The 24,271-nt window shown below is 44.8% G+C and overlaps 1 protein-coding gene across 1 annotated transcript in view; it reads left to right on the top strand.

Moving 5' to 3' along the window:
- JARID2 (jumonji and AT-rich interaction domain containing 2) overlaps nt 1–24,271 on the top strand; it is a 209,346-nt gene that overhangs the window by 107,951 nt on the left and 77,124 nt on the right. Inside the window, exon 2 of the mRNA XM_028479536.2 lies at nt 20,911–21,046. Within this exon, the coding sequence (XP_028335337.1) occupies nt 20,911–21,046 (136 nt within the window). The remainder of the gene's footprint in view (nt 1–20,910; nt 21,047–24,271) is intronic.

Genomic DNA, 24,271 nt, shown 5'->3' with positions numbered 1-24,271 from the left:
GCTTTTTCCACTGCAGACGTGACTCGAAGTCTGAATTCTCTGTAAACACTCAGCAAATATGCAAAGTAGAGCAGGTTTTGCAAATAAATGCAGTGTAACACCGCAGAGGTTATTTATTTGCACAGGGCAACTTTACGGAGATACAGCAATACTTTCTTTTCATTGCCGAACAATTCCATTTATGGATATAACACACTTTTATCCACTCATGATTTGATGGATACAACTCATGAGTTGTTTCCACATTTTGACCATCATACACGATGCTGCTAGGAACACATGTATGTGCAAGTTTTTGTGTGGACATACGGTTTCACATGTTTGTCTTGGGTACGTATACCGCAGAGTGGCCTTGCTGGGTCCTGTGGTCACCGGTTTGAACTTTTTGAGGAGTAGCCAGACTTTTTCAGAACCACTGCCCCACTCTTCATTCACACCACAGCAGATTTCTCCATATTCCTGTCAGCTCTTACTTTTGTCTGTCTTTATGATTATAGCCATCCTAGTGGGTGTGAAGTGGTGTCTCATTGTGGTTTTGATTTGCAATTCCCTAATGACTAATGCTGGCAAGCATATTTTCATGTGTTTATTATCCATTTGTATATCTCAGGGTAGAAATCTTGAGGTTAATTCATATCATCTCGTTACCTCTGAGAAAGTTTCGGCATATTCATATGTTCTTTAATTTCAATTTCTAGTTTAGTGCTAGTTTTGGAAAGAGCAGTCTGGAGATTGCAGAAAAAGCACACCTTTGTCTTTAGGAAACAATAAAATAATTATCTAAGAAGGGCTTTTTTGAATAATTAAATAAAAAAAGTAAAGTTCCAGCCCCAAATCTAATGCCATTTGATAAGGTCAATTAACAGTTGAAATCCTAGCAATCAGTTGCGGGCTTAGAAGGTAAGACCCTGTCGCGTTAAATGATCCTGTTCCTAACGTGTGTTCCATGTTCCTCTTTATTGAGGAATCCGAACAATAATAAAACCCTTCAACCAGTTTGCCACTCCCCTACCCCTGTGATTTCAATACAGAAAAAAAAGTCTTTTCAATCAAAACCCTCAATTACTTTGCTGTTTTCTAGGGAACTTTGGGAGATGGTTGTTTCACCCATTACTGTCGACCCACTTGGGTGTTCCTCCTTCGTTAGTGCAAGACTTGAGGGACTGATTGTATATTTACGTACACTGAAAGAAAAACAAATGGGAAAAAATCCAGAGACTCATTTTCTTTCAGCCTCCTCATGTACAGCTTAAGAGAGGGGAGGCTGCATAATGGCCCCCAAATATATTCAAGTCCTAGCTTGTTACTGTATGTGGTGAAAGGGTCTTCAATGGGGAGATGGTCCAGGTAGGGCCAGTGTAATCACAGGGGTCCTTACAAAACAGAGGTAGGAACATCAGAGGCAGAGAGAGATAAAGGAGACGTGCAAACAGAACGTAGAGGTTGGAGTGAGGCTCTTTGAAGACGGCTGAAAGGGACCACAAGCCAGGGAACCTGAAAAGGCAAGGAATTGGATTTTCCCCTCAGAGCTTCCAGAAGAAACCAGCCAAATACCTCCAACTGAACCCGGCAAAACTGATTTTGACCTTCTGACCTCCACAACTGTAAGAGAATAAATTTGTGTTTTAAGACACTAATTTGTGGTAATGGTTATAGCAGCAGCAATAGGAAAGGAGGCTGTGTTACCCTCGTTTCTTTGTCCTCATTAACAGAGGGGTGGACTTGACTTTGTTAGCTTATGTGAGTTAACTTATCGCTTTGACCCTCATTAATTTTTCAAGATGAGAAAATAATTAACTGTACCACCCTAGAAAATCAAGTGTTTGAGTGTATTGAAGGCTACATATACCGTCTTCGAGTTTTTGCCACATTACTGGTGGAATTTTTTGGCCAGTCATTTCTTTAGGAAACCATGTAATACGTGCTCCCATCAAATAAGAATTTTATGGGTGATAAATGCTCTGAAGAAAGTTAAATCAGTTATTTAGATTGTGTGGTAGGGTGGTCAGAGAAGCCTTCTTTGAGAAGGTGACATTTGACTGAGAAATGAATATTGTGATAAGGGAAGATCCAGGGGAAGAGAATTGCAGGGGGGAAAAAGTGCAAAAGAGTTATTTGGGACATGGGTTCAAACCGTTGCCGACCAAAGCAAGGATGCAAAGGAAAAAAATACGGAAAATCAGGAAGAATGTTGAGATTATTATATCAATACTTGGTTCTGTCCCTTTCTGTATATTTGGTCACTAATGTTTGTCAGACCAAGGCTCTGGGTATAGAGGGAGCAAACCCCACACAAACCCATCCTTCCCTTATGATAAGAAGTTTATTATGGGTCTCAGAAAGTGTATAAATTATGAAGGGATTGTCTCCTTGTACATTCTATTGATTTTTAAAATTTCAGTGATGGTGCATTGTTAGAAGTTTCTAAGGAACATGACAAATATCAACTTAGTTGATATTTTGGTTTGCTTAGGGTGCCATATAATATATTTTGTATTTGGGAATTGTTAAACTTTTTACTTGGTAAAAAGTGGTTATGGATTTGTTTCACGTATCAGTGGATGATTTTACAAGCCTTTTAAAACTCAGACCCAGTTTGCCAGTAACATTATTTCTAGAACTTTCACATGAGAATACAATAGTAATAATTTTATTATTGTCAGTATCTCAAAGTTAATTTTAAGTAGAATTTGTTTTGAGATTAGCAAATTTAACATCATAGTATAAGTTTTGGTTGTTGAGGTGAAATTCACATAACACAAAATTCATCATCTTAACCATTTTAAAGTGAATATGTTTCAGAGATTTCTTTGGACAGGTAAAGATGAGAGGGAAGGCTTCAGACTGCTGGCTGCTCTAAGCCTTTTTGCTCAGTGTCCGAGGACAGTGGTGCTGGAGCCACTGACAGGCCCTCCCTCCGCCTCCTCTTCCTTTCCTGTCCCAGGCAAGCCATTTGTTTCCCCATCAGTGCATTGTTTCACCAGCGTCTCTTAGAAGGTTGCCTAGAATATGGTTAAGCTCAAAGAGTGCAACCGTAAGTATAGATAGCATGGGATTTTGCAGTACTGAAGGTATCATGTTTCACAATAGAACAATTCTTGATCAGATGCGTACAATATACAGAATGGTGAGGATTATGAGGCAGGTGCATGGATTTATTTTCATGCTCGTCATTCATTATTAGTGTTTTCTGTGCTTCCTATCTTTAATCACAGGCTCGTTATGGATATGATTTAAACAGTGCATGTCAGTGAACTTCAGTCATCACTGCAAACTGATCACATCCTCATCACAGTGGGAGCTAGTGTGGTTGGACTGATGGACAGATGCCTTCTACGTTTGAGAGGCACTCGTGCTCTCAAGCTGTTTTTAAGGGAGAATCTCTCTAAGTAATTCTGTTCAGTGATTTTTAAGAAATCTCAAGACATTGGAATAGATTGGGAAATTTTATGCCAAATGTACGGGAAAGAATAAGTGAGAGTAATGAGAAATACATCCATTCTCAAATATTTTCTTGAGTTATATTTTGTTGGATTTTCTGGAAACTTTTCAGTTTGTACTGCATACAGAAAATGAATTGTCACCGGATTCTCTGTACTTAAGGGCCGTGCTGGCAGGTTACACCCTTGTAGCCTCTGCTGGCTTGTGGACGTGTCCACTTCCCTTGTTTGAGCATCTCCCAGATGTGTTTCTTTGCATCTCACTGAGAAGCAAGTCTACTTTCCTCCCAGTTTATTGTTGGCCATGTAATTTTGTTTATGATGTTTTTGTTTCTGGTGGTTTTTCTCGTACTCTGTACTCTCACTCAGGAAGCCCATCTCTCCTTTTCTATTTATGGTAATTACTAGAGAGCATCTTATTTTGGCCCTTGGGGAGTGCTTGCTGGGTTTCTTTGTGTGGGCATGTATGTTAAAATTGGAAAGTGTTTTCTTTGAGGTCGGTCAGGGCTTTTGTTAAATGGTCTGAAAAGTTTGTCAAACCCCAACTGGCCATAAAAAAAGAGACTTGTATAGGATAACCTCTCCTCCGCCCCTTCCTTTTTCCTATCTTCTGTTTTTCCTTTTTTTTTTTTTTTTTGGTGGTATGCGGGCCTCACACTGTTGTGGCCTCTCCCGCTGCGGAGCACAGGCTCCAGACGCGCAGGCTCAGCGGCCATGGCTCACGGGCCCTGTTTTTCCTTTTAAACGTTTCATCATCAACTTGAAGGATAAAATCGGTCCGTTACTACCGTGTTGGAAGGGTGAGGTCTGTTTCTCTTGTGCGTGGGGTGGACAGGTCTTTTTGAGAGCTGCTGTGTAACTGGAGAAGATTAGGAGCAAGAAGGCGACAGGCAGGCAGGTTGGTCTCTCTAGCGTGTTCTAGAGACCCACTTATCTGGAAGCAAAAATAGAATTATATGTTAACATGGGCAGGAGATCTCAGAGTAGAGCCCGACAATCCTTGTTCTGATGGCACAAGAAGAGGAACGAAAGCTTCATTCATGTCCTACAGGTGACTTAGGGGCTGGGGTTATTCTGCAGCGGCTTGAGTTTTGGGTTAAAGAGAAATTGAACATCTGAAGGTGTTTTCCCCCTGAATTTAGTTCTTAGTTCCCAGGGATGGGATATTGGGTCAAAGATGATCTGCCTTTCCAATCTCTCCCTCCTGATAGATTTAAATCAGTGAGCAACCGTAACCTAGTTTCCTGATAGTATTGCTGAGGTAGTATTTTTGTATGTATTATTGGCAAGTCAGAGCTTGGCTCTGACTCACAGACAGGCAGGGTTGGTTTTCCTCATTCAGTTGGAGGTAGGGAAGCTTTGAGTAATTTATTCAGTGTGACTCTGTCCCTTGAAGGTAGTAGGGGCTCATTTTGTATTTCAGAGAAAGGAAAGCTTTAGTATCAGCTAAAACTTTGTCTCGAGTTTAGAGGATACTGAATTCTCGATTTTAGAGGATGAATGTCAAGAAAATAGAGTGTATTAAAACATTCTCTATGTTCTATTTAAATAGTTACCTGGTTTCCTTCGTTACGTCCTTTGTTTCTTTCTTTCTTGTTTTTTGAGCTTCATTTCCTCAACAGTTGTTGACTAAGCTCCTAATGTGTACCAGGCTTGCTGTTAGGGAACCGTCAGGGTTTGGATGACTTCAATGCAGTGCGACTGTGATTCCATCAAAGGTGGGAGTGGCGATGGATGGGTGGTGCCGGGACTGAGTTCTGTCTGAGTTTACCAAGATCTCTGGGTGCAGGCCCTATGCTGGACCATTGAGTCAGAGGGTGGTGGTGAGGTCTGTCCTCGATAAAGCTCCCCAGGGGGTTTCCAGGGCAGCCAGGCTCCTATGCTGCTCAGACTGGAACACTGGTCACCAGCAGTGGAGGTGGAGGACTGGTTAGGAAGATGGGAAAATGGGTTTCTGGGAACCCCTGTTCAGTGCGTTTCCAGGAGAGAAAATAGAAATTCGAAGAGAAAGCACAACATGGGTATGGCACTGGGATGTGACTCGTGGGTGGGTATGATAGAAAATAGAGGTGACCACTCAGAGGGAATTACTTTCTGTATTCTGCCACCAAGTCTTAGGGCATCCAAAAGGAGCTGCTCTGGGTCCTTCCGTGACTCACTTGAGAGAAAACAGGTTGTAGTTTGCCTTCAGCCCTGTGCAGGTCTTTCTGATTTGTGTCCATTTGAAAACTTGTCTGCATAGTCTCTGTTGCCGTACAGGCTATCCTGTGAGCAGGTTTGGGGCCTCAGGCCTGCCTCTGCCTGTCTAGGGGTGGATGTCATCATTTTCCTCATTTGCATGTGGAGCTAAATATAAGAAGGGGTGTCTGGATTTGTGTGTGAGTGATTTATGACTTCACGTGGCTACATAGAACTTTCTTACCAGCAGCAGCCGTTGGGCTACAGTATGGCCTGAGCTGAGCAATGGATTTCTAAGGTCTCCTCTGCCATATTATTGAACTTAATTTAGGGCTGCATCCAGTGTAGATGTTTCTAGAATGCCTCTGGGGTATGTGAAACATTCCTTTTCTTCCTTCCATGTTCACTCCTCTGCCTTCATTCGCTCTTTATTTGAAAGCATCATTTTCCCTAAGTCTCTGAAAACCCTTTTAGCCATAAAATGACTTGTCTGGGTCAGCCAGCCTTTACCTGACTTCACCCCTAACTTTCAATGAAGAGGTGAACTATGTTTTTCTGCCCTTTGATAAAGTACCTAAAGTTAGAGTCTAGGTTTGATGTTGAACCACCAGCTATATTCAAATCTCCAGCTTTGACTCGTGGCCTGAACTTTGACCTCTCCTCTAGGGTCTGTATGGACAGCTCCAACTCAGCATGTCTAAAAACTAAACTCTTGGTTCCTCTCTCCCTTCTCTCTGCTTCAAAGCACTCTTTTCAGAAGTGCCCTTTTTTCCTCCAGAAAGGAAAGGAAATGTCCTGAGATGAAAAATTTGGGGGTTAATCTTTCACTCTTCTTTTCTCACGGGTACTTGTACTAAGGGTCCTGGTCACATAGATCACCAGCACCCAGTTTTTCTTGCCTTCTAAGTGTTTCCAGAATGTAACCAGTCCTCACAGCCTCTCGCTGCCTCCTGGGTTCTCACTTCTTGTGTAGGCACTTGTCACAACCTTCCTTCATCACCCCCTAAGCTGGTTTATTCTTAACCCAGCAGCCTGTGCAAGTTTTTACAAATGTAAAACAAATTCTGTTACTTCTTTGCTCAGAACTCTCCCATGGTTTCCCATTTAGAGTAAAATTGTCACCTCCCCACTTCTGCTTTATTCTTTCACACCCGTTACCTGAAGCGTAAATAGTAAACTTCTACTTAACATCCACTGTGCTCACAACATGAGTTTTGTTTCTCTTATCACTGCGAAATGTCAGCATAGGAAGGACCATGACGTTGCTTCTAGAAGGCCATATTTGCTTTCCCTAACAGCTTTGCTTGAAAATGAGACTGCACATATGCCATGTCCCCTTTTGGGGGGTCAGCCCTCATGACTTAGGAGCTTTGTCCATCTATAGGTAAGCATAAATCTTTTCATTGAATCATTCACTGGTCTATCACGCTGTTTTATGGAGCTGAAAAAACTGCAGGAAATCTCATTTTGCCTGAAAGAAGCAATGCTAGAACTGGCTTGGACACAGGAGCCAGCAAAGGTTTCCAGTTTTGTTTAGGTGGCAGAAATAATTGTGATCTTCGCAAACCATTGTGAAATAGTAATATGGTTAAACCTTGTCATTGGACTAGGAACTGGCTTAACTGGTAGGAAATATCTCAGTTTGAATAAAATTGATATCTTGTACTAAGGGTCCTGGTCACAGAGATCATGTATTCTATACATTATAAAAACTGAAAGCTGTGGGAAAATACTGAAACAGACATAGTTGGTAAATTGAGCCTAATTGACTGTTTATATATTTCTTGGTACTAAAGTATTGATGTGAAAGAGATTTGAGGTTGGACTTTTATCTTTGCGTATTTAGAAAATCTGTTTTTTTTCCTGTGTATGTACGTATGTATGTATGGCTGTATTGGGTCTTGGTTGCTGCGCCCGGGCTTTCTCTAGTTGCAGCGAGCGGGGGCTATTCGTCATTGTGGTGTGTGGGCTTCTCATCGCGGTAGTTTCTCTTGTTGCGGAGCATGGGCTCTAGGTTCGTGGGCTTCAGTAGTTGTGGCACGCAGGCTCAGTAGTTGTGGCGCATGGGCTTAGTTGCTCTGCAGCATGTGGGATCTTCCCGGACCAGGGCTCGAACCCATGTCCCCTGCATTGGCAGGCAGATTCTTAACCACTGCACCACCAGGGAAGTCCCTAGAAAGTCTGTTCTTTATTTACTGTTGAAGTCATGATCAATACTTAGTTAATAAACACCAGTACTCCTGTTTCCCGACAATCTGTTTTGAGACGGGGGTGCGAGGATGAGAGCTGTTGTCTCTACTTGAGATGCCCACCCCTTGTCTGTTGGGGGGTGGTGGTGTTGGGAGCTCTAGAGGGGGAAGGACTGAAAACCTCTACGGTAAGTTGGGTTAATGATAATTTTGTAGGCCGTGCTAAGGAATTTGGAAATTCCCCCTGTAGTAGCCATTGGGGAGCTATACAGAGCTTTTGAGTAGGGGGAAGAGCCCCTTGGATTGATGGTTCTAGAAAGTCATGCATTGCAATGATTATTTAGATCATAATCAGAGTGGGAAGGCCAGAGGAATCAGAGTTGAAGGTAGTGGGGCAGAGGAAATAGGAAAACCAGGGGAGAGTCAGGTTACCAATAAATTGCATTAGATTGGCAATTATAATGTGTTTCACGGCAGTGAGAACAGTTTTCATGCGAAGGCGAGGTGGGAGTCAGGTCCCTTGCACGGCTGTGTACACTTGCGGTTCTCAAAGTGTGTTCCCTGACCAGCACCATCAACGTCACCTGGGAGAGCTCCGTGGGTGGAAGCCACCGTGTGTGCTTTATTAAGCTCCGGAGTTGTTGCTCACAAACGCTCAAGTTGAGAGCCACTCCCTTGGTCATTTGTTTGTACATCAGTAAATAGAGAATTCCAGAACTGGAATCCAGGTCTCTCTTACCCCTGTTAATATGTGTTTATTCTAGTGAAGTATTTTTGAATGCCTGCTGTATATTAGACTCATCTAGTTGGGAACACGAAGATGAAAAAGACCGCGTGGCGGGTCCTCTGGAGTCACACAGGCTAGTCAGGGTGCTGTCTGTCTTAACCTCATGTGCACAATTCAGAGATGTTTGTGTGATGCTGCTTCACCGGCTAGTTGTAAAATGTAGAGGACAGAGTGCATGAGAAACAAGTGGTATGTGGCCTGCTACACAGTGGCCTGCATTTTCTATTAGTGGGAAGCACTGTTTGGAGGGGTGACAGGCATTAAAATTATTTCTGGAGACCCATGCCTGTAATGACAGGGTGCAAACCAATCCCGGGGTGGTCCGTAACTCTGGGGGCCGCTGGAGGATATGAGAAAAAGCGGGAAAGGACAGACGTGATGCGTTGTCAATTTATGTGAAATTCAAGGGCAAAGTTTATTTGTGTACTTTACTATAACTTGAAATTTTTCGTAAAATGGCCCCCCAGGCCCTTAATGGTTTTACAATGTAGCATGACCAACCAGTCCCCTGCGAATGTATGGACACTTACATGCTTATTTCCAGGATGGAGGTCCTTGATGAACCGAAAAAGCCAGCAAGTCAGTCAGGTATTGACAGAGCCCCCAAAGTGACCCAGCAGTGTCCCAGGGCCTGGAGGAAGAAACAGGAGTGTAAAAATTGCCCTAACCCTTCGCCACAGCTCATGGGCCGATAACCTTGACTGGCCCTGGCAGGAGGCGTCACCCTATTGGTGCTGAGAGACTGGCTGTTGGGGTGCTGGCTTTTGTCTGTTCTTAATCCAGAGGATGAATTTTGCAGGGGAATTCCTTAGAGAATGATTTGAAGTCATGTTAAAGCAGTGTGTGCATCTTCAGGGCTTCCTTGTAGACAAGAATTTTAGACTTCATCCTCTGAATTTCATGTATATTCCCTGCAAATCTGAAAGGCGACACGTAACAGAGCAAATTGGAACCACTTTCCTGAGAGTTGTATGGGTGGATGTCTGTTCTTACCTACTTTAGACTCTGGCTTTCTTGTGCAAGGTAGTCTCATATTCCAGAATTTTCCTGTTCCTGAGTAGAACATAAAAGTACATGTTTTGAAGAGTCTCAGGGACGTAATGAAATGCACGAGCAAGGAATACAGTCTATTGAAACCCTGTCCAATTAATTATAAGCGTTGCTCTACTACAGTGATGATGGAAACATTCTTTAGCTGACCTGTCCATTTTGGGACACACATGGCTGTTGAGTTCTTGAAATGTGTCCACTACAGCTGAAGGAACTTAATTTTTTGTGGCTGGAGACTACTGTATTGGATAGTTCAGCTTAGAATATGCCGTTTGGGGGATTTGGGGGGGTATTCTTATTAACATGAAAAGGCTGTAATGATTAAAAGATCCAAATCAGTCAGAATTCTTTTGGGAACCTACTTGTTAATAATTTATTCCCAAATGAGGCCATTTGGGAGTCACACGTTGGCATTGCTGATACTGGATTGTCCCTCATTCTGATTTCTTTTTCTAAGATATCGGTCAAGTATTGTAATTTGACTTAAATTCGCTCTCATTCTGAAGGTAGATTGCCAGTCCGTTTTCTGCTGGATTCTTGGAGATAATGCTGCTCTAGATCTTGAGTCCTTTTTGATTATGTTGAAACAACAAACTGTCAGACCAAGGATTGCAGGGGGTTGAGGGCTGTGTTGCATGGCCCTCACTGCTGGTCCCTGACTGCGCTGTTTAACGGTGAACGTGCGCCGGCGCAGCCCGTGCTGCTGCTGCCTTGACAACGGCGGTGTTGGACACGCTCAGAGGCAAAAGGGCTGACTTGGCAGCTGCCCAGCAGATTTTTATAAAGGCTCAGTTGGTGGCCGGAGATTCAGGCTGTCAGAGTTGTGTTATGCAATAAACCGTTTTCAGCAGAAGTTCTTAATCCAATTTCAGCTGTAGCTTTTTTTTTTTTTTTAAATAGGCGGTAATCAAAGATAAGTACACATTATTTAATGGGAGTTTGGAAGAAGTAAAACTCTCCTTGCATAAGCATTTTCAGACCGTTTGCTTTATCCTGGGAAGCATGTCTGTCGGAGGAAATCTGCTGCTTGAAGTGCTTTTAATTTAAAACCAAGGCAAAGAAACATCATTCACAAGTTCCGTAAGTCAGTGGCTTCCTGGCCACTTATCTAATTTCTAGGTGTGAATATTCCCCGATTTCTCTTTGATGTTTGAGTATTGACGGGTGAACCATTTTATGGAATTAAAAAAATGGATTAGCATCAAGTCGATTTGAGAAATTTGAGTTGATTTCCAATGGAGAAAATATTTTGTTAAAAGGGGAAGAAACAGTAGTTTTAGCCTAAGTTGTACCTCTCTCTCACTTTATCCTTCAGTATTCTCTCTCTCTAGCTCTGTAAATCCTCGTTTACATGGAGTCTGTGCCAAGAATCAACATCCCCAACAAATTACTATTACTATTATTATTTCCGATGCTTTCATTCTCTCAAAGTGTTGATGGAAGAGGCTGATGTTTCAGACAGCAACAAATTGCCTTAAGTAGGATGATCTAATAGCAGGTATATGTAAAACTTGTGCTCTAGAAAATAAAAGGCGCTCATGTAGAGTTTTCCAGACGTTTTTCCCTGGAAGGAGGAAAGGGCTATGAATTCATTCTCCCCACCTCCCTCCTGGAGCAAGTCTTTTAAATTTGCTTTTCTTACTGGTCATCTCTTGGCAGCCATCAATTCCCCGCCCCATACCCCGCCTTGCCATTTGGCATTTTCTGTTAATCCAACCCAGGGTGGAATTGAGCATTGGAATTTGACATCACACTTCATTTTTTTAAGAAAAGGAAGTGGAAAGTCACAAATCCCTCCATTTCCAGAGCCTTGACAGAAGTGGGATATATGCATATTGTGGTATTAGTAACTCATCCAGTAGCTCCTGTAATCTAAACACGTAATTGTTTGTCTCAGCACTTGTATAAGTTTTTTTTAAAAAATAAATTTTATTTATTTATTTATGGCTGCACTGGGTCTTCGTTGCTGCGCACAGGCTTTCTCTAGTTGCGGCGAGCGGGGGCCACCCCTCGTTGCAGTGCGCAGGCCTCTCCTGTTGCGGAGCACGGGCTCTAGGCGTGCAGGCTTCGGCAGTTGTAGCACGCGGGCTCAGCAGATGTAGCTCGCGGGCTCCAGAGCTCGGGCTCAGTAGTTGTGATGCGCGGGCCTAGTTGCTCCGCGGCATGTGGGATCCTCCCGGACCAGGGCTCACTCGTACCTGTGTCCTGTCGAATTGGCAGGCGGATTCCCAGCCACTGCGCCACCAGGGAAGCCCTGTATAAGTTTTAATAAGGGGTTTCATGTTAGGGGAAGGTCTTCCTGCCTGTGAACCTGAATGTTCTCTTCTCTCCCAACCTGCACAGCCCCATCTGCTTGGTTTACTTAACGGAGGCTGTGAAGAGCATTTGACATGCTGTGCTCCCTCCCTGTGGAAGCAGGAGTGTTTTCTGTGGAACGTGGTGGCTTCTGCATCTGTCCCGTGTGTCGTTACCACGCCCACCCCCAACCCCCCGCAGGTTGAAATTTAAAACATTGGTGGGAGGTTCTGGATTTCAACTTAAAAACGGAGGTGTGTGTCACACTTTTATCCTGCTATGTCTTGGATGTTGGCTTTATTTTATGTGGTGATGTTGTTAAAAATGATCTATGTGGTAGTGAAGACCTTTTTTTTTTTTTTTAAAATAATGGATTCAAATCTGCTGGAAGGGACCTAGTCCCTGGTGGACCTACGTCCCAGTTTTCTACCAGTTGTCCCAGCATCATTATTAGCAGTGCCCTTGGCTGCGATGATAAGTTACTGGTCACTCTACCTGTGATGGAGGAGACTCTTATGCAGTTTGCTCACAAGTAGTGGGAAATTCTCTATCTTCCATGGGGCAGGGGACCCATTTCATTTTTAAAATAGTTGTAATTGTTAGAACATGTTTTTTAAAATTTGATCAGAAATGGGCTTCCCTAGAACCTGTGCTTTTTCATCATTGCTTTCCCTCTCTTGAGTCAAGATGGCCTGAATTTGAAACCATAAAAAAAAATGGAGACATAGAGAAATTGCATAAGGATGCTTTGAGAGATGCCCATAGAATTGATATTCTTTCAATTATAGAAGCCAGTTGTAAAGGCCAGTGAGAGGAACTCTCTCCCTCCTTCCTTTCCTCTGCTCTGCCTTCTTCTCTTAGCAGTTTCCAGCTCTAGCTGATGCATGAGTTGTTTGTTTTTCATATAACATTTATATTCGCCCCTTGAAATTAGTAAGTAATTTTAATGGTGCTTTCATTTTAGGAGCCAATGTGAGTTGCCCTTTTGATGTTTTCTCTTTAATAACAAATTTCTGAGTTTAGAATTTCGCTTCCTGATCTGGCACCTGCCCCGTAGTGGACCAGCGGACTGATAGCGGGTTCCTGAGTCGTTCCTGCTTCTCTCCAGCCACGGCGCCTTTGGGCAAGACCCTGAAACTCCTCTCTAAATGATAACCACGACTTTCGTGATTGCTTCTTTCCCATCCCTTTTAAACTAAAGGGAGAAGGCATGGTGTGGCCCTTGTCCGAAGGGGAGGCCGAGCAGAGAATCACGAGCATTAACTGCGCAAGCAAGTGCTGAGCCCAACGTCTGGTATATTGCGAGCACCCAGGAGGCGTTTGCCATCGTCATACAGTTGGCACTCCACATCCGTGGGTTCCGCATTCCTGGATTCAACCAATGGCGGATTGAAAACATTCAGGAAAAATCTTCCAGAAAGATACAAAAAGCAAAACATGACTTTGCTCCACCAGCAAATATATAAAATTTGCCCCGCCAGTAGAAAGCATTTACATTGTATTAGGTATTACAAGTAATCTAGAGCTGATTTAAAGCGTACAGTAGGAAGGATGTGGATGTAGGTAGGTTATATGCAAACATAACCATTTTATATAAGAGACTCGAGCATCCTGGGATTTTGGTATCCGTGCGGGGTCCTGGAGCCAATCCCCCGTGGATAACAAGGGATGACTGCAATCATTATCACTTTTTATATACTTCCCTTATGACTGCAGGGCTATCGTCCTCTGCCTGGCACCTGTTTTGTAAGCTTGACTGACCCGGACGTCCCTGTTTCCTTGCACTAAAGCATCTGAGCGCTCAGAAGCGGATTGGAAGCCCAGCTTGGTGAAAAGCTGGCCATCACTGGAGAGCAGAAGCCCATAAAGGCTTGGCTCAGGCCTGTGGCTGGACGGAGGGCAGGGCTTCACTGTTATCACTGACCTGATCAGTTTTGACACAGTCCATTAGAAGAACTCTTGGTGTAGTTAGAGCATGTTAAATCAATAACCCAGTGTTCTGAAGTGTGGGCCACGGAGGGACAGTTCGAATGGTCAGCACATTTATTTATATTAAGATCCTTTTGGGGCCTTATTTAAACTGACGTTGATTTGAATTTATGCCATCAGTGAGGGTTGGGCCGGGCACTCAGGCACGTTGAAAACAGTCATGCATGCCACGCCCATGTCCACAAACCCAGCCCTTCTCCGTGACAGCGTGTGGGGGCAAGACACAGCAACCTGCACCCAGCAGATCCCGTACCTTCTTTTCTTTCTTGTCCAGTAAACCTCGGTAAGGAGGACAACTTGATTTATGGTCTCATTCACACCTGACCCTCTGTGGCCTGTTGTGTTGGTTTTTGTTTTTGTTTTTTACCTTAGAGGTCAGGAGAACATCACAGAAAAAGAATTCTACAACTGGGAGCTGTGATTTTTGTTGGATCGGAGCCTTCCTTTGGGTTTTGTTGCATTGTGGTGGGGGGGAAGAAAAAGAACCCCCCCCGCCCCCCAATGTAATCACCTTGGAGGGTACAGTTAACTGCAAGCGTAATGAGGTCCTGCTGTGTAATGTGGCTACTAAAATGTATCCCAGCTTTTGGATTGTGCATGGAAATAGAAATGGGCTTCTTGCCTGTGTTGGCCCTGTTGTTCTAGAGTATTATTCACATGTTGGAATGTGTGTTTCATTCTGGATGTCACCTTTTTAAAGGGAAGTCATTCCAAATTGGGTAATCAGAGAATGAGGGTTTGAGACATCATGTCACGTAAGAATGATTCAAGGAACTGTCCACTACTTGTCTTACCTTTTTTGTTGATTTCGCTTTTGCTGTTTGGTCACTTGTTTTAGTTCAGTGAACAGAAGTCAAAGGGAAGAGTTCTCAGAATATGTTAATACAGACTTCTATATTCTGACAGTAGAAATGGCAACAGTTAGATGGATGTTAGAAGTATTCATCTTGGGGTTTCACCTCATCTTTCTTTACCTTTGCCTGTATCGTGATGGAGGTTAGAAAGTGACATGAAATGGGCAGGATGGGGAACCAGTGTGTACAGCAGAGCTTCTGAAACTTTAATGTGCGTGGGAATCACCAGAGGATCTTAAAGTGAGCCTGCATTTCTAACAAGATGCCAAGCGGTTAAGGCACTGGTGGTCTTTGGAGCACACTTGGAGTTGCAACGGTATGGAAGGATGTACAAGGCTGTTACATCTCTAACCTGGACTGTGGGCTTTGGAGAATTGTTAGATGGTGCTGTTTGCTGCAAGGTGTGTAGTGTCTTCCTGTGCTTATTTTCTGTGCCCCTTTTTCTTACATGTCTGTTATAAAACTTGGGGCAGCATGAGGTTATGCTGTTATTTTTCCTTTTAATAAAAAGATTATGTATGACCATAAACATTCTAGTTTAATTCCTGACCTGTTGCCATTTTCAAAGTTATTTCAAAGAATGGTAGACATTTTACAAATGAAAAGAAAACCCTGTCACTTTTACTATTAAAGGTCTTATTACTCAGTCTTCCGTTTGCCAAAGAAAGTGATTTTTTGCAGTCAGTAGCCAAATGAATCTAGATCTATGTGATGATTCCCCCCCCCCGCCCCGCTACTGCCAGCAGACCCAGTTATTTTTATTTATTTCAGTGTTTGCAAAGCATTTTTTGGTCTTGGGGAGAAAGAAGTAAGAGATTGGGGGAATGAGGAAAGGTGGGGAGCCTGATCTTCTCAAGTTTTAGATGGTCTATGGAAACTCCAGATGACAAGAGCTGTTTTTAAATCCATAATGCAGTTCGCAAGAATAGACACACACTCTGGGCAGCTGAATTTGCATCAGAATGAGGCTGCTAGACTCCATATCAGTGGCTATGCCTCCTCCTGTGTCTGCCTTTATTAAGCTGACCAGTAAAGTAGAATGGACTGAATGCTTGGCTACTTTGTTCCTCGGGAAGAAGAACAGGGAGAACTCAGAAGGGGTATTTTGTGAAGGAATTGGTTGGTGTTTAGCTGAGGGTAAGGGACTGCAACAGGGGCAGCGGATTTGGGCCCTGTAAGGCCATGTGGACTTGCAGATGGGCGCTGTTTTTTGCAGGGAGCTCTAGGTGGTGGCAGAAGGGGTGGTGTGGCCCCTGTGTTAGGACATTGACAAGCTTACTGCTGAGAATGTGAGGTGTCGCCCGGCCCTGGTGGATTAGTCACTGTGGGGAGTGTTTTAGGGGAGGAGCTGTGATTTCAGTCAGGAATTAGAGTGATTTCAGGCACTTCACTTAACCCATTCTGGAAGTTAGGCACTGGCCGGCCAAGTGTGGGTAATGGTACCTGGGACGTGTGAGGCTGAGTTTGTACAGTTTTCGGAAATCCTGAGCTCTCACTCTGTCAGGCATGTTTCAGGTGCTGAGCAGGAGAAACGATTTCCTGACTCCATGGAGACATTACTTCTAAATAAGACAGGTACTGAAAAGGGGGAAATACAACAGAGGGCCGGACTTAAAGGTCATAGAAGCTCTTGGGCTGGGGGGTGGCCGGGGCAAGAGGGGGGTTCACCTGAGTTGCTTGACTTCTGGTGAGGGAGTTAGTTACGTCTGGGTGGTTTTCTAGAGCGCTCAGTACTTGGTCGTTCAGAAACTGTGATAAGGGTGGGTGAGCGTTAGGCCTCTGAAGTACCTTCTTTCTGGCTTTCCAGGACACCCAGCTTAGGTTGCACAGCCCTGTGCTGCCTCGTGGTTGGGTGCAGGCCCACCTTGCTAGCCTCCCAGTAGGGAGGGGTGTGAGCGGAATGTAGTGATGCATCCTGACTCTGCAGCTGTGAGAGGCAGTTGGCTTTCTAATCTCTGAATTCTTACCTGCTGAGCTTTTGGAAACAGAGCAGAGTCGACTTCTTACCTGCTAGGTTTGCATCTTACATCAACACTGAGGGAAGTCTTGACCAGCATTCTAGGTTATAAAAGAACTCGTGTGTGTGTGTGTGTGTGTGTGTGTGTGTTGTTTTGTTTTGTTTGATTTTTAATGTCTAGAACTGGAAACCCCATATTCTGTGTCCTGGATTTGCTTCTCCTGTATTTAAAGTACTTTATAGGGGTCATGGGGCTGCTGGTGTCACTAAGTGAACCTTAAATGCATCTTCCTTTGCAGGAGTTTTCCTCTCACATGGGTTTATGTTTTAATTAGATATTAGTTGTCGGGATATAATTCTCTCATGGAGGCCTGGAGTCAAAACGAAGGCACCAGTCTGAACAGGAAGCAGTAAGTCGTCACAGGAATTTTACATTGAAAGCTATTTTGGGGCTTTACAATTTATAAACTCTGTGTATGTAGGAAATAATCATTTATAATCACAGCCTGGCTTGTTGTGGAGACCTGAATGCTGAGGGTAGGAACCTGGGGGTGGTGAAGAGAATTCTGCCCGACAGACTTCCCTGGATCCTGAAAGGTGGACTTCAGCCCAATGAGCGTGAACTCTTCCCGAGGTTAAGATTATCATTCAGTTGAAACCAAAATGCTGGAGGCATTTTCACGCACGCTGAGGGGAGTTGCTTGTTGCCAAGAGAGATTCATTGTGCTTTTCACGTGTTGTGTAGCCGAATCATTTGCCTCTTATGCAGGTTGGTTCCCTGGGCTCCTCCGGTGGGGTCTGGTCAGGGTGCTTCATTTTCCTGGTTTTCAGCCATGCGATTGACAGGTCTCTGGTGACTCGGACCCAGTGGTGCTTAAGAAGTAACGTGTGTTCCTCCCGCAGGGTGGAGGCCAAGTCTGCTTTCAGCCTTCACGTGTGCACTCGACCACCACCCTGGTCTGTAGATGCCTTGTCCCTCTTAGGAGAGCGACTGGGGAGACAGGACGTGCCTTCTTTCTCTGGAGGTGACGGAAGCCTCGGCTTGGCAGGTCTGCAGAAGTGAAGGACGTCTGGGCTAGGTGGAAATGCTAGCTCTTTTCTCCCAGGCCTTCTCTTCCCCTTGTTATGGAAGATGGAGTATCACTGTCATTCTAAGAAATCCTGGAAGCTTAACAGGAGCACCGCTTCAGTTATTTAGGGCTTTAGAGTCTGTGTGGTTGGATTTCTAAGTTGTAGTGTGTGTTTATGCAGAGTTTAGGAATTTGTGAGCTGGAGAAGACCTTGGATAATCTACTTCCCTTATCTCGGCCCCTGGAGGGTTTAGTTGGCCGGTTAGTGGCAGGGAGTAAAAACCAGTTCTGTTGGATGTTGAGTGTAATAGCACCAGCCTGACTCTAGGGCGTTTGGCCTCCTGTTTGAACAAAAGGAACCTGAATATCCAAAGTCCTGCTTTACTGGGGCATTAATGTTTTCCTTATTCTCTTAAGGCCCCAAATAACTGAGAAGCCCATAATCCTTCCATCTCTAAATTGAACTCATAAAATGCTTAAGTTCTTGAAGTAGGTGTGTGAGTTTAAGGACTTCTTAGATTAGCAAACAGTAGGCAGATACCACAGAAGAGAACCTGTGAGTATCCCACGCTGTGTGAAGCAACTCTTTAAACCTTAAAATCAAAAACTCTCTTGCTGGTTCCCTAAAGCAGTTAACTCATGTGGGGCACCGGTATCAACCATCTCCGTCTTCCCAGACTTGCCTCTTGTCCTGCCTCAATCCCTGCTGGTCTGCAGTCTTTCTTTCTGTGTTTACTACTGGAATGGCTGGAGTGCTCTCTGGGCGGGCTGCTGGTTCTTTGGTGTGCCCCCCGCCTCACCTTTATTTTGACATAAGGGAGCCACACTTTTAAATGAGATCTTCAAGACCTAGTGTGTATATTCTTTTTCAAAAATCATCCCCCACCCCCCTGCCACCCCATTCTCTAGTCCAGTCTGAACAGGAAGCAGTAAGTCGTCACAGGAATTTTACATTGAAAGCTATTTTGGGGCTTTACAATTTATAAACTCTGTGTATGTAGGAAATAATCATTTATAATCACAGCCTGGCTTGTTGTGGAGACCTGAATGCTGAGGGTAGGAACCTGGGGGTGGTGAAGAGAATTCTGCCCGACAGACTTCCCTGGATCCTGAAAGGTGGACTTCAGCCCAATGAGCGTGAACTCTTCCCGAGGTTAAGATTATCATTCAGTTGAAACCAAAATGCTGGAGGCATTTTCACGCACGCTGAGGGGAGTTGCTTGTTGCCAAGAGAGATTCATTGTGCTTTTCACGTGTTGTGTAGCCGAATCATTTGCCTCTTATGCAGGTTGGTTCCGTGGGCTCCTCAGGTGGGGTCTGGTCAGGGTGCTTCATTTTCCTGGTTTTCAGCCATGCGATTGACAGGTCTCTGGTGACTCGGACCCAGTGGTGCTTAAGAAGTAACGTGTGTTCCTCCCGCAGGGTGGAGGCCAAGTCTGCTTTCAGCCTTCACGTGTGCACTCGACCACCACCCTGGTCTGTAGATGCCTTGTCCCTCTTAGGAGAGCGACTGGGGAGACAGGACGTGCCTTCTTTCTCTGGAGGTGACGGAAGCCTCGGCTTGGCAGGTCTGCAGAAGTGAAGGACGTCTGGGCTAGGTGGAAATGCTAGCTCTTTTCTCCCAGGCCTTCTCTTCCCCTTGTTATGGAAGATGGAGTATCACTGTCATTCTAAGAAATCCTGGAAGCTTAACAGGAGCACCGCTTCAGTTATTTAGGGCTTTAGAGTCTGTGTGGTTGGATTTCTAAGTTGTAGTGTGTGTTTATGCAGAGTTTAGGAATTTGTGAGCTGGAGAAGACCTTGGATAATCTACTTCCCTTATCTCGGCCCCTGGAGGGTTTAGTTGGCCGGTTAGTGGCAGGGAGTAAAAACCAGTTCTGTTGGATGTTGAGTGTAATAGCACCAGCCTGACTCTAGGGCGTTTGGCCTCCTGTTTGAACAAAAGGAACCTGAATATCCAAAGTCCTGCTTTACTGGGGCATTAATGTTTTCCTTATTCTCTTAAGGCCCCAAATAACTGAGAAGCCCATAATCCTTCCATCTCTAAATTGAACTCATAAAATGCTTAAGTTCTTGAAGTAGGTGTGTGAGTTTAAGGACTTCTTAGATTAGCAAACAGTAGGCAGATACCACAGAAGAGAACCTGTGAGTATCCCACGCTGTGTGAAGCAACTCTTTAAACCTTAAAATCAAAAACTCTCTTGCTGGTTCCCTAAAGCAGTTAACTCATGTGGGGCACCGGTATCAACCATCTCCGTCTTCCCAGACTTGCCTCTTGTCCTGCCTCAATCCCTGCTGGTCTGCAGTCTTTCTTTCTGTGTTTACTACTGGAATGGCTGGAGTGCTCTCTGGGCGGGCTGCTGGTTCTTTGGTGTGCCCCCCGCCTCACCTTTATTTTGACGTAAGGGAGCCACACTTTTAAATGAGATCTTCAAGACCTAGTGTGTGTATTCTTTTTCAAAAATCATCCCCCACCCCCCTGCCACCCCATTCTCTAGTCCACAAAGATCTGTTGCCCTTTTCTGCAGTGGTCCCTCATCACCTTAAAAGGCCAGTACAGATCCAGTTTCATTTCTTCTGACTGAACTGTAAATTCCTTGAAAGTAGCACCAAACCGCAACAACAACAGTAAATTTTCCAAAAGGGTGTAGCTCATGTTTGTAAGGTGCCTACATTCTGGCATTATCCGCTTTAAAGAACTCCAGTACAGTGATGCCTTACACCTCCTGTTGTGGCTGCAGTAACTCTTTTTTTTTTTTTTTTTTTTTTCCCCCCTAAACTTTACCAGGAATATAAAACTTCTCTGTTACCAGTGAATGACCGGATTGGGGTCGGGGCATGTAAAGGAAGTGCGATGCTTGGGTCTCTCTTCCAGTCCCTTTACAGCCTGAGGGGTGGCTCTTTGCCTGTGGTCTCTCCAGGAAGGGCCAGTGCCCTCCCTCCACTATAGGATGTAGTTCTGATCTCCAGAACTTGGTCTCAGTCACTCAATACTTGTTTGGGATTTTTTTTTTTTTTAAGTGTATTCTGACTCTTAATTAACATTTGCTTGCTTTTCCTTTAAGTAACTCCCCTCTCCCCATTCTTCCTTGTTTCTCCAGGACGACAGTGATGGGATTCCGTGGTCAGAAGAAAGGGTGGTGCGTAAAGTCCTTTATTTGTCTCTGAAGGAGTTCAAGAACGCCCAGAAGAGGCAGCATGGTGAAGGCATTGCTGGGAGCCTGAAAGCAGTGAATGGTGAGTTGCCTGTTTTGTTGTTTTGGATGATGTGTCTGGGCCTGGCCTTGTTTCCGAGATGGATGTGCTTTGGGCGGCTCGTGCTTCTCAGGCTGGGCCCCTGACGGCAGTTATTCTGGACATCCTGTTGGGTTTATAGATTTGTTGTGATGCTCCTTTATATGTTGCATAATATAATTGGCAAGGTGCCGTAGTGAGTCTGCACCCTAGAGACAAGGCCAGGGCTGCGATCTGGTTTCTGCCCGTTCTTGGATTGAGTGTGGAGCTGTGAACATCTGTCTTTCTACCCAAGTATGAGGGCAGAAGAAGCCTTTGATGGTCCTGCTGAAATGTGGCAACTTTGGTTCTTATGCCCTGTTTATATAGGAAGTAGCCTGAATCTGTGGGCCTGCTGCCCTTCCCGCTCTCTCTCTGGCTCAGCAGCCTCCTAAGGCCCTGCTTCCTTCCTTGTTGATCAAGCTGGCAGGTGGCTGCACAGCGGCAGGTGGGCAGTGGAGGTAGAGTTCCCGTGCGTCCGAAGTGTCCCTCATCCTGGATGGGCATCAAGTGGGTCCTTGAAGCCTGGAGAGAAATAGGCTCCCGTCTGAGTTTATTCTGATGTCTCTTTTTAACAGGGTTAGTGTGACTCGGACGAAATCATCCAGTGAACACCATTTCAGAACTAGCGTTTGGTTACTATTTATATTTTATTTCGGGGGTTGTGGCTGTGGCTGTATTCCACAGCCTCTCTTGTTCTTATTAATCTCCTAGAATCTTAGATAAATGTGAAATGAATTGACCGCGTTCTGGTTTGTACTTGTTGGGAGCGAGGAGATAAGGAAGAGGAGATCCTGTTATTCTTTTTGAGTTCTGGCTGTGATCCTCTGGTAATAGTCCTCACACATGGGGAGCCTGACAGCTTGCCGGCGGGGCAGAGCGGCAGGTTGACTTAGGGCGTCCGGTTTTTTTCCGTCCTGCTTAGTTGTCAGGTGAGTTGTCTGGGAGCCTCTTGTTGGAACTCGTGCTTCCAGACAGGACCTGCTGGCGCTCCCTTTCCGCGAGGCCATGGCGGGGTCTTCTGAGGTGGCCTTCCTGAACGCCCCCGGGATCTGCCCTGCCATCCACCCAGGTTCTGTTCCTCTCTTCTAGTACTTTGTGACTTGAAACAAGAACCGCCTGAAGTCCGAGCCAGTGTGTGTGGGAAAGGCCCTTTTTGAATTTTTCACACGTGCAGAGGCAAAATAATTTGAGGAGTCTGTTGCCACGGTTAGTTACACAGCTTGGACCCCTGTTTGTTCATGGGTCTCCTACCAGGTAGGGACCCCGCCATTTCTTGGCTGCCTGTAATGGAGTAAATGCTAAGCCATGTGTCTTTTTAGAGAGCATTTGACCTGATCAGTCTTGTTGACCTTGCTTCACATTGAACATACTGTTCTGCTCTTAAGTTTTTGAGGGGAGGGTGATGGGGGGGAGAATATCATTGGATCCTGGGGTTATAGTAGAGCAATGGCTGCTGCTACGGGGTTAGATTTTACTGCTGTGACAAGGCGTGCTCTCATTGTGCTGTTCTGGAGTGGTGATGCCTTCGTGCTTTAGGAATCTTTTAACAGCTAAAAAACCCACCCAACTGGGAAAAATCAGCTTTCAGGACAAGAAGGTAGCCAGGTGTCCAGGATTGAATAATGGTGGAATTTGGGTAAAAGAACAAAAACTAAAATAAGGCATTCAAGAAGCAACTAGTGCTGCCAGCTAGTTGGCCAAATGTAGCTCTTGTTTTCATTGGCATACTCAGGGCTTGACGATACCGAGGAAGGAATTCTAAGAAAAGTTGGCACGTACATCTCTATTGGGATCCTTGAAGACTTTAAATCATTCTTTTACCACCTCCATAGAAAAGGTGGTCTTTGTTGTTTGTCGTGGTAGTTCGCCTTTCACCCTGATAAAGACTGACTTGTCTTTCCCTCCTTCCCTCCCTCCCTCCTTCCTCCCTTCCTCCCCTCTTTTGGTTGTGAAGCTGCTGTCAGCATGCCCTTCTCTGGTTCATGCTGGTGTTTGCGCAGGCTGTATTCCAAGGCCACCTTTTTGTTATTCCGCATGTTGGATTTCGAGAGCAGTTCTAAGTAAATACATCTCCTCGTTTTAGAACTTGTGTGTGTTTTAAGAATAATTTTCTTAAAGGCAGCTAGCGTGTTAAACAAAGTGTGCTTTCTTATTCGGGGGCTCCTGGAAAGCATGGAAACCAGACTCGTTACCATGGGAATAAGTCTCTCTCTGTAGGTCCCAGAATCTCAGGGGTGTGCTCCTGGGGGGTGGGTTGTGATCCAGAGAAAGCTGAAGTAGCCGGCAGCCTCCAAGACTCTTGGTGGGGATGGGTAGTGAGGACTGCAAGCAGCGTTCTCTCTGAATGTGTGTACATACGTGCGCGTCTACATTTATTGCTCAAGTTTGAGTGGATGCTTTATAATAGGTCATCATTCGTATGCTGTGCAGTAGAATGGCCTTGTCTGGCGCTGTACCTCACAGCACACTGTTTGGGGTTCTTCATTGTGGGGCAGGTGAAGATGGGTTAGTGGTGGAGGAAGAGTGGTTTTCACAGTCATGCCTTTCCTTTTCATTCCTCTTTTAATTTTTTTTTGGTCCCCTACCCCCTCGAGGTTCCCCTTCAAAAGTTGAAATAATTCCATTGTTTTAGTTTTAATTGTGACAGAAAGTTATCTGGCGGTAGAATTTGAAACTGTCCAGTACGGAGCCCTTGCTGGGAGGTGTGGTATGGAACTGGACGGGACAGAGGTGAGAGTAGGTGCCTGCACCCTAGCTAGGGTGGTGTTGGTGGGGCTTCTGCCCCCTGGGCTCCCTTTCTCATGCTTCATGGCTTGAGGATCGTGGGGAGTGAGGTACCTCTGAGACCTGCGGGGTTTCTGTCTGTAAGGGGAAGATTACATTCTTGTTGGGGGGCTCTGTGAGTGTGTTCTCTGTGGTAGTAACTTCCTAATGGCACATGGTTATTTATGCTGCGGTAGCAGAATTGGAATTACAGCTCAAGTAACTTTGAATCCAGTACTTATTTTAGAATCCAGAATGGAGGAAAATGGCACTCTATCTTTGCAACAGTAGTAGTGAAAACAAGGTGTTTTGTTTTTCCCCCTGTATTTCTTTTTTTTCTCTCTCTTTTTTTTTTTTTTTTTGCAGTACGCGGGCCTCTCACTGTTGTGGCCTCTCCTGTTGCGGGGCACAGGCTCCGGACGC

Source organism: Physeter macrocephalus, chromosome 18, assembly GCF_002837175.3.
Source record: "Physeter macrocephalus isolate SW-GA chromosome 18, ASM283717v5, whole genome shotgun sequence".
NCBI classification, from domain to species: domain Eukaryota; kingdom Metazoa; phylum Chordata; class Mammalia; order Artiodactyla; family Physeteridae; genus Physeter; species Physeter macrocephalus.
The sequence above is the reverse complement of the archived record's forward strand: the minus strand, read 5'-3'. Positions and strand labels throughout refer to the sequence as shown.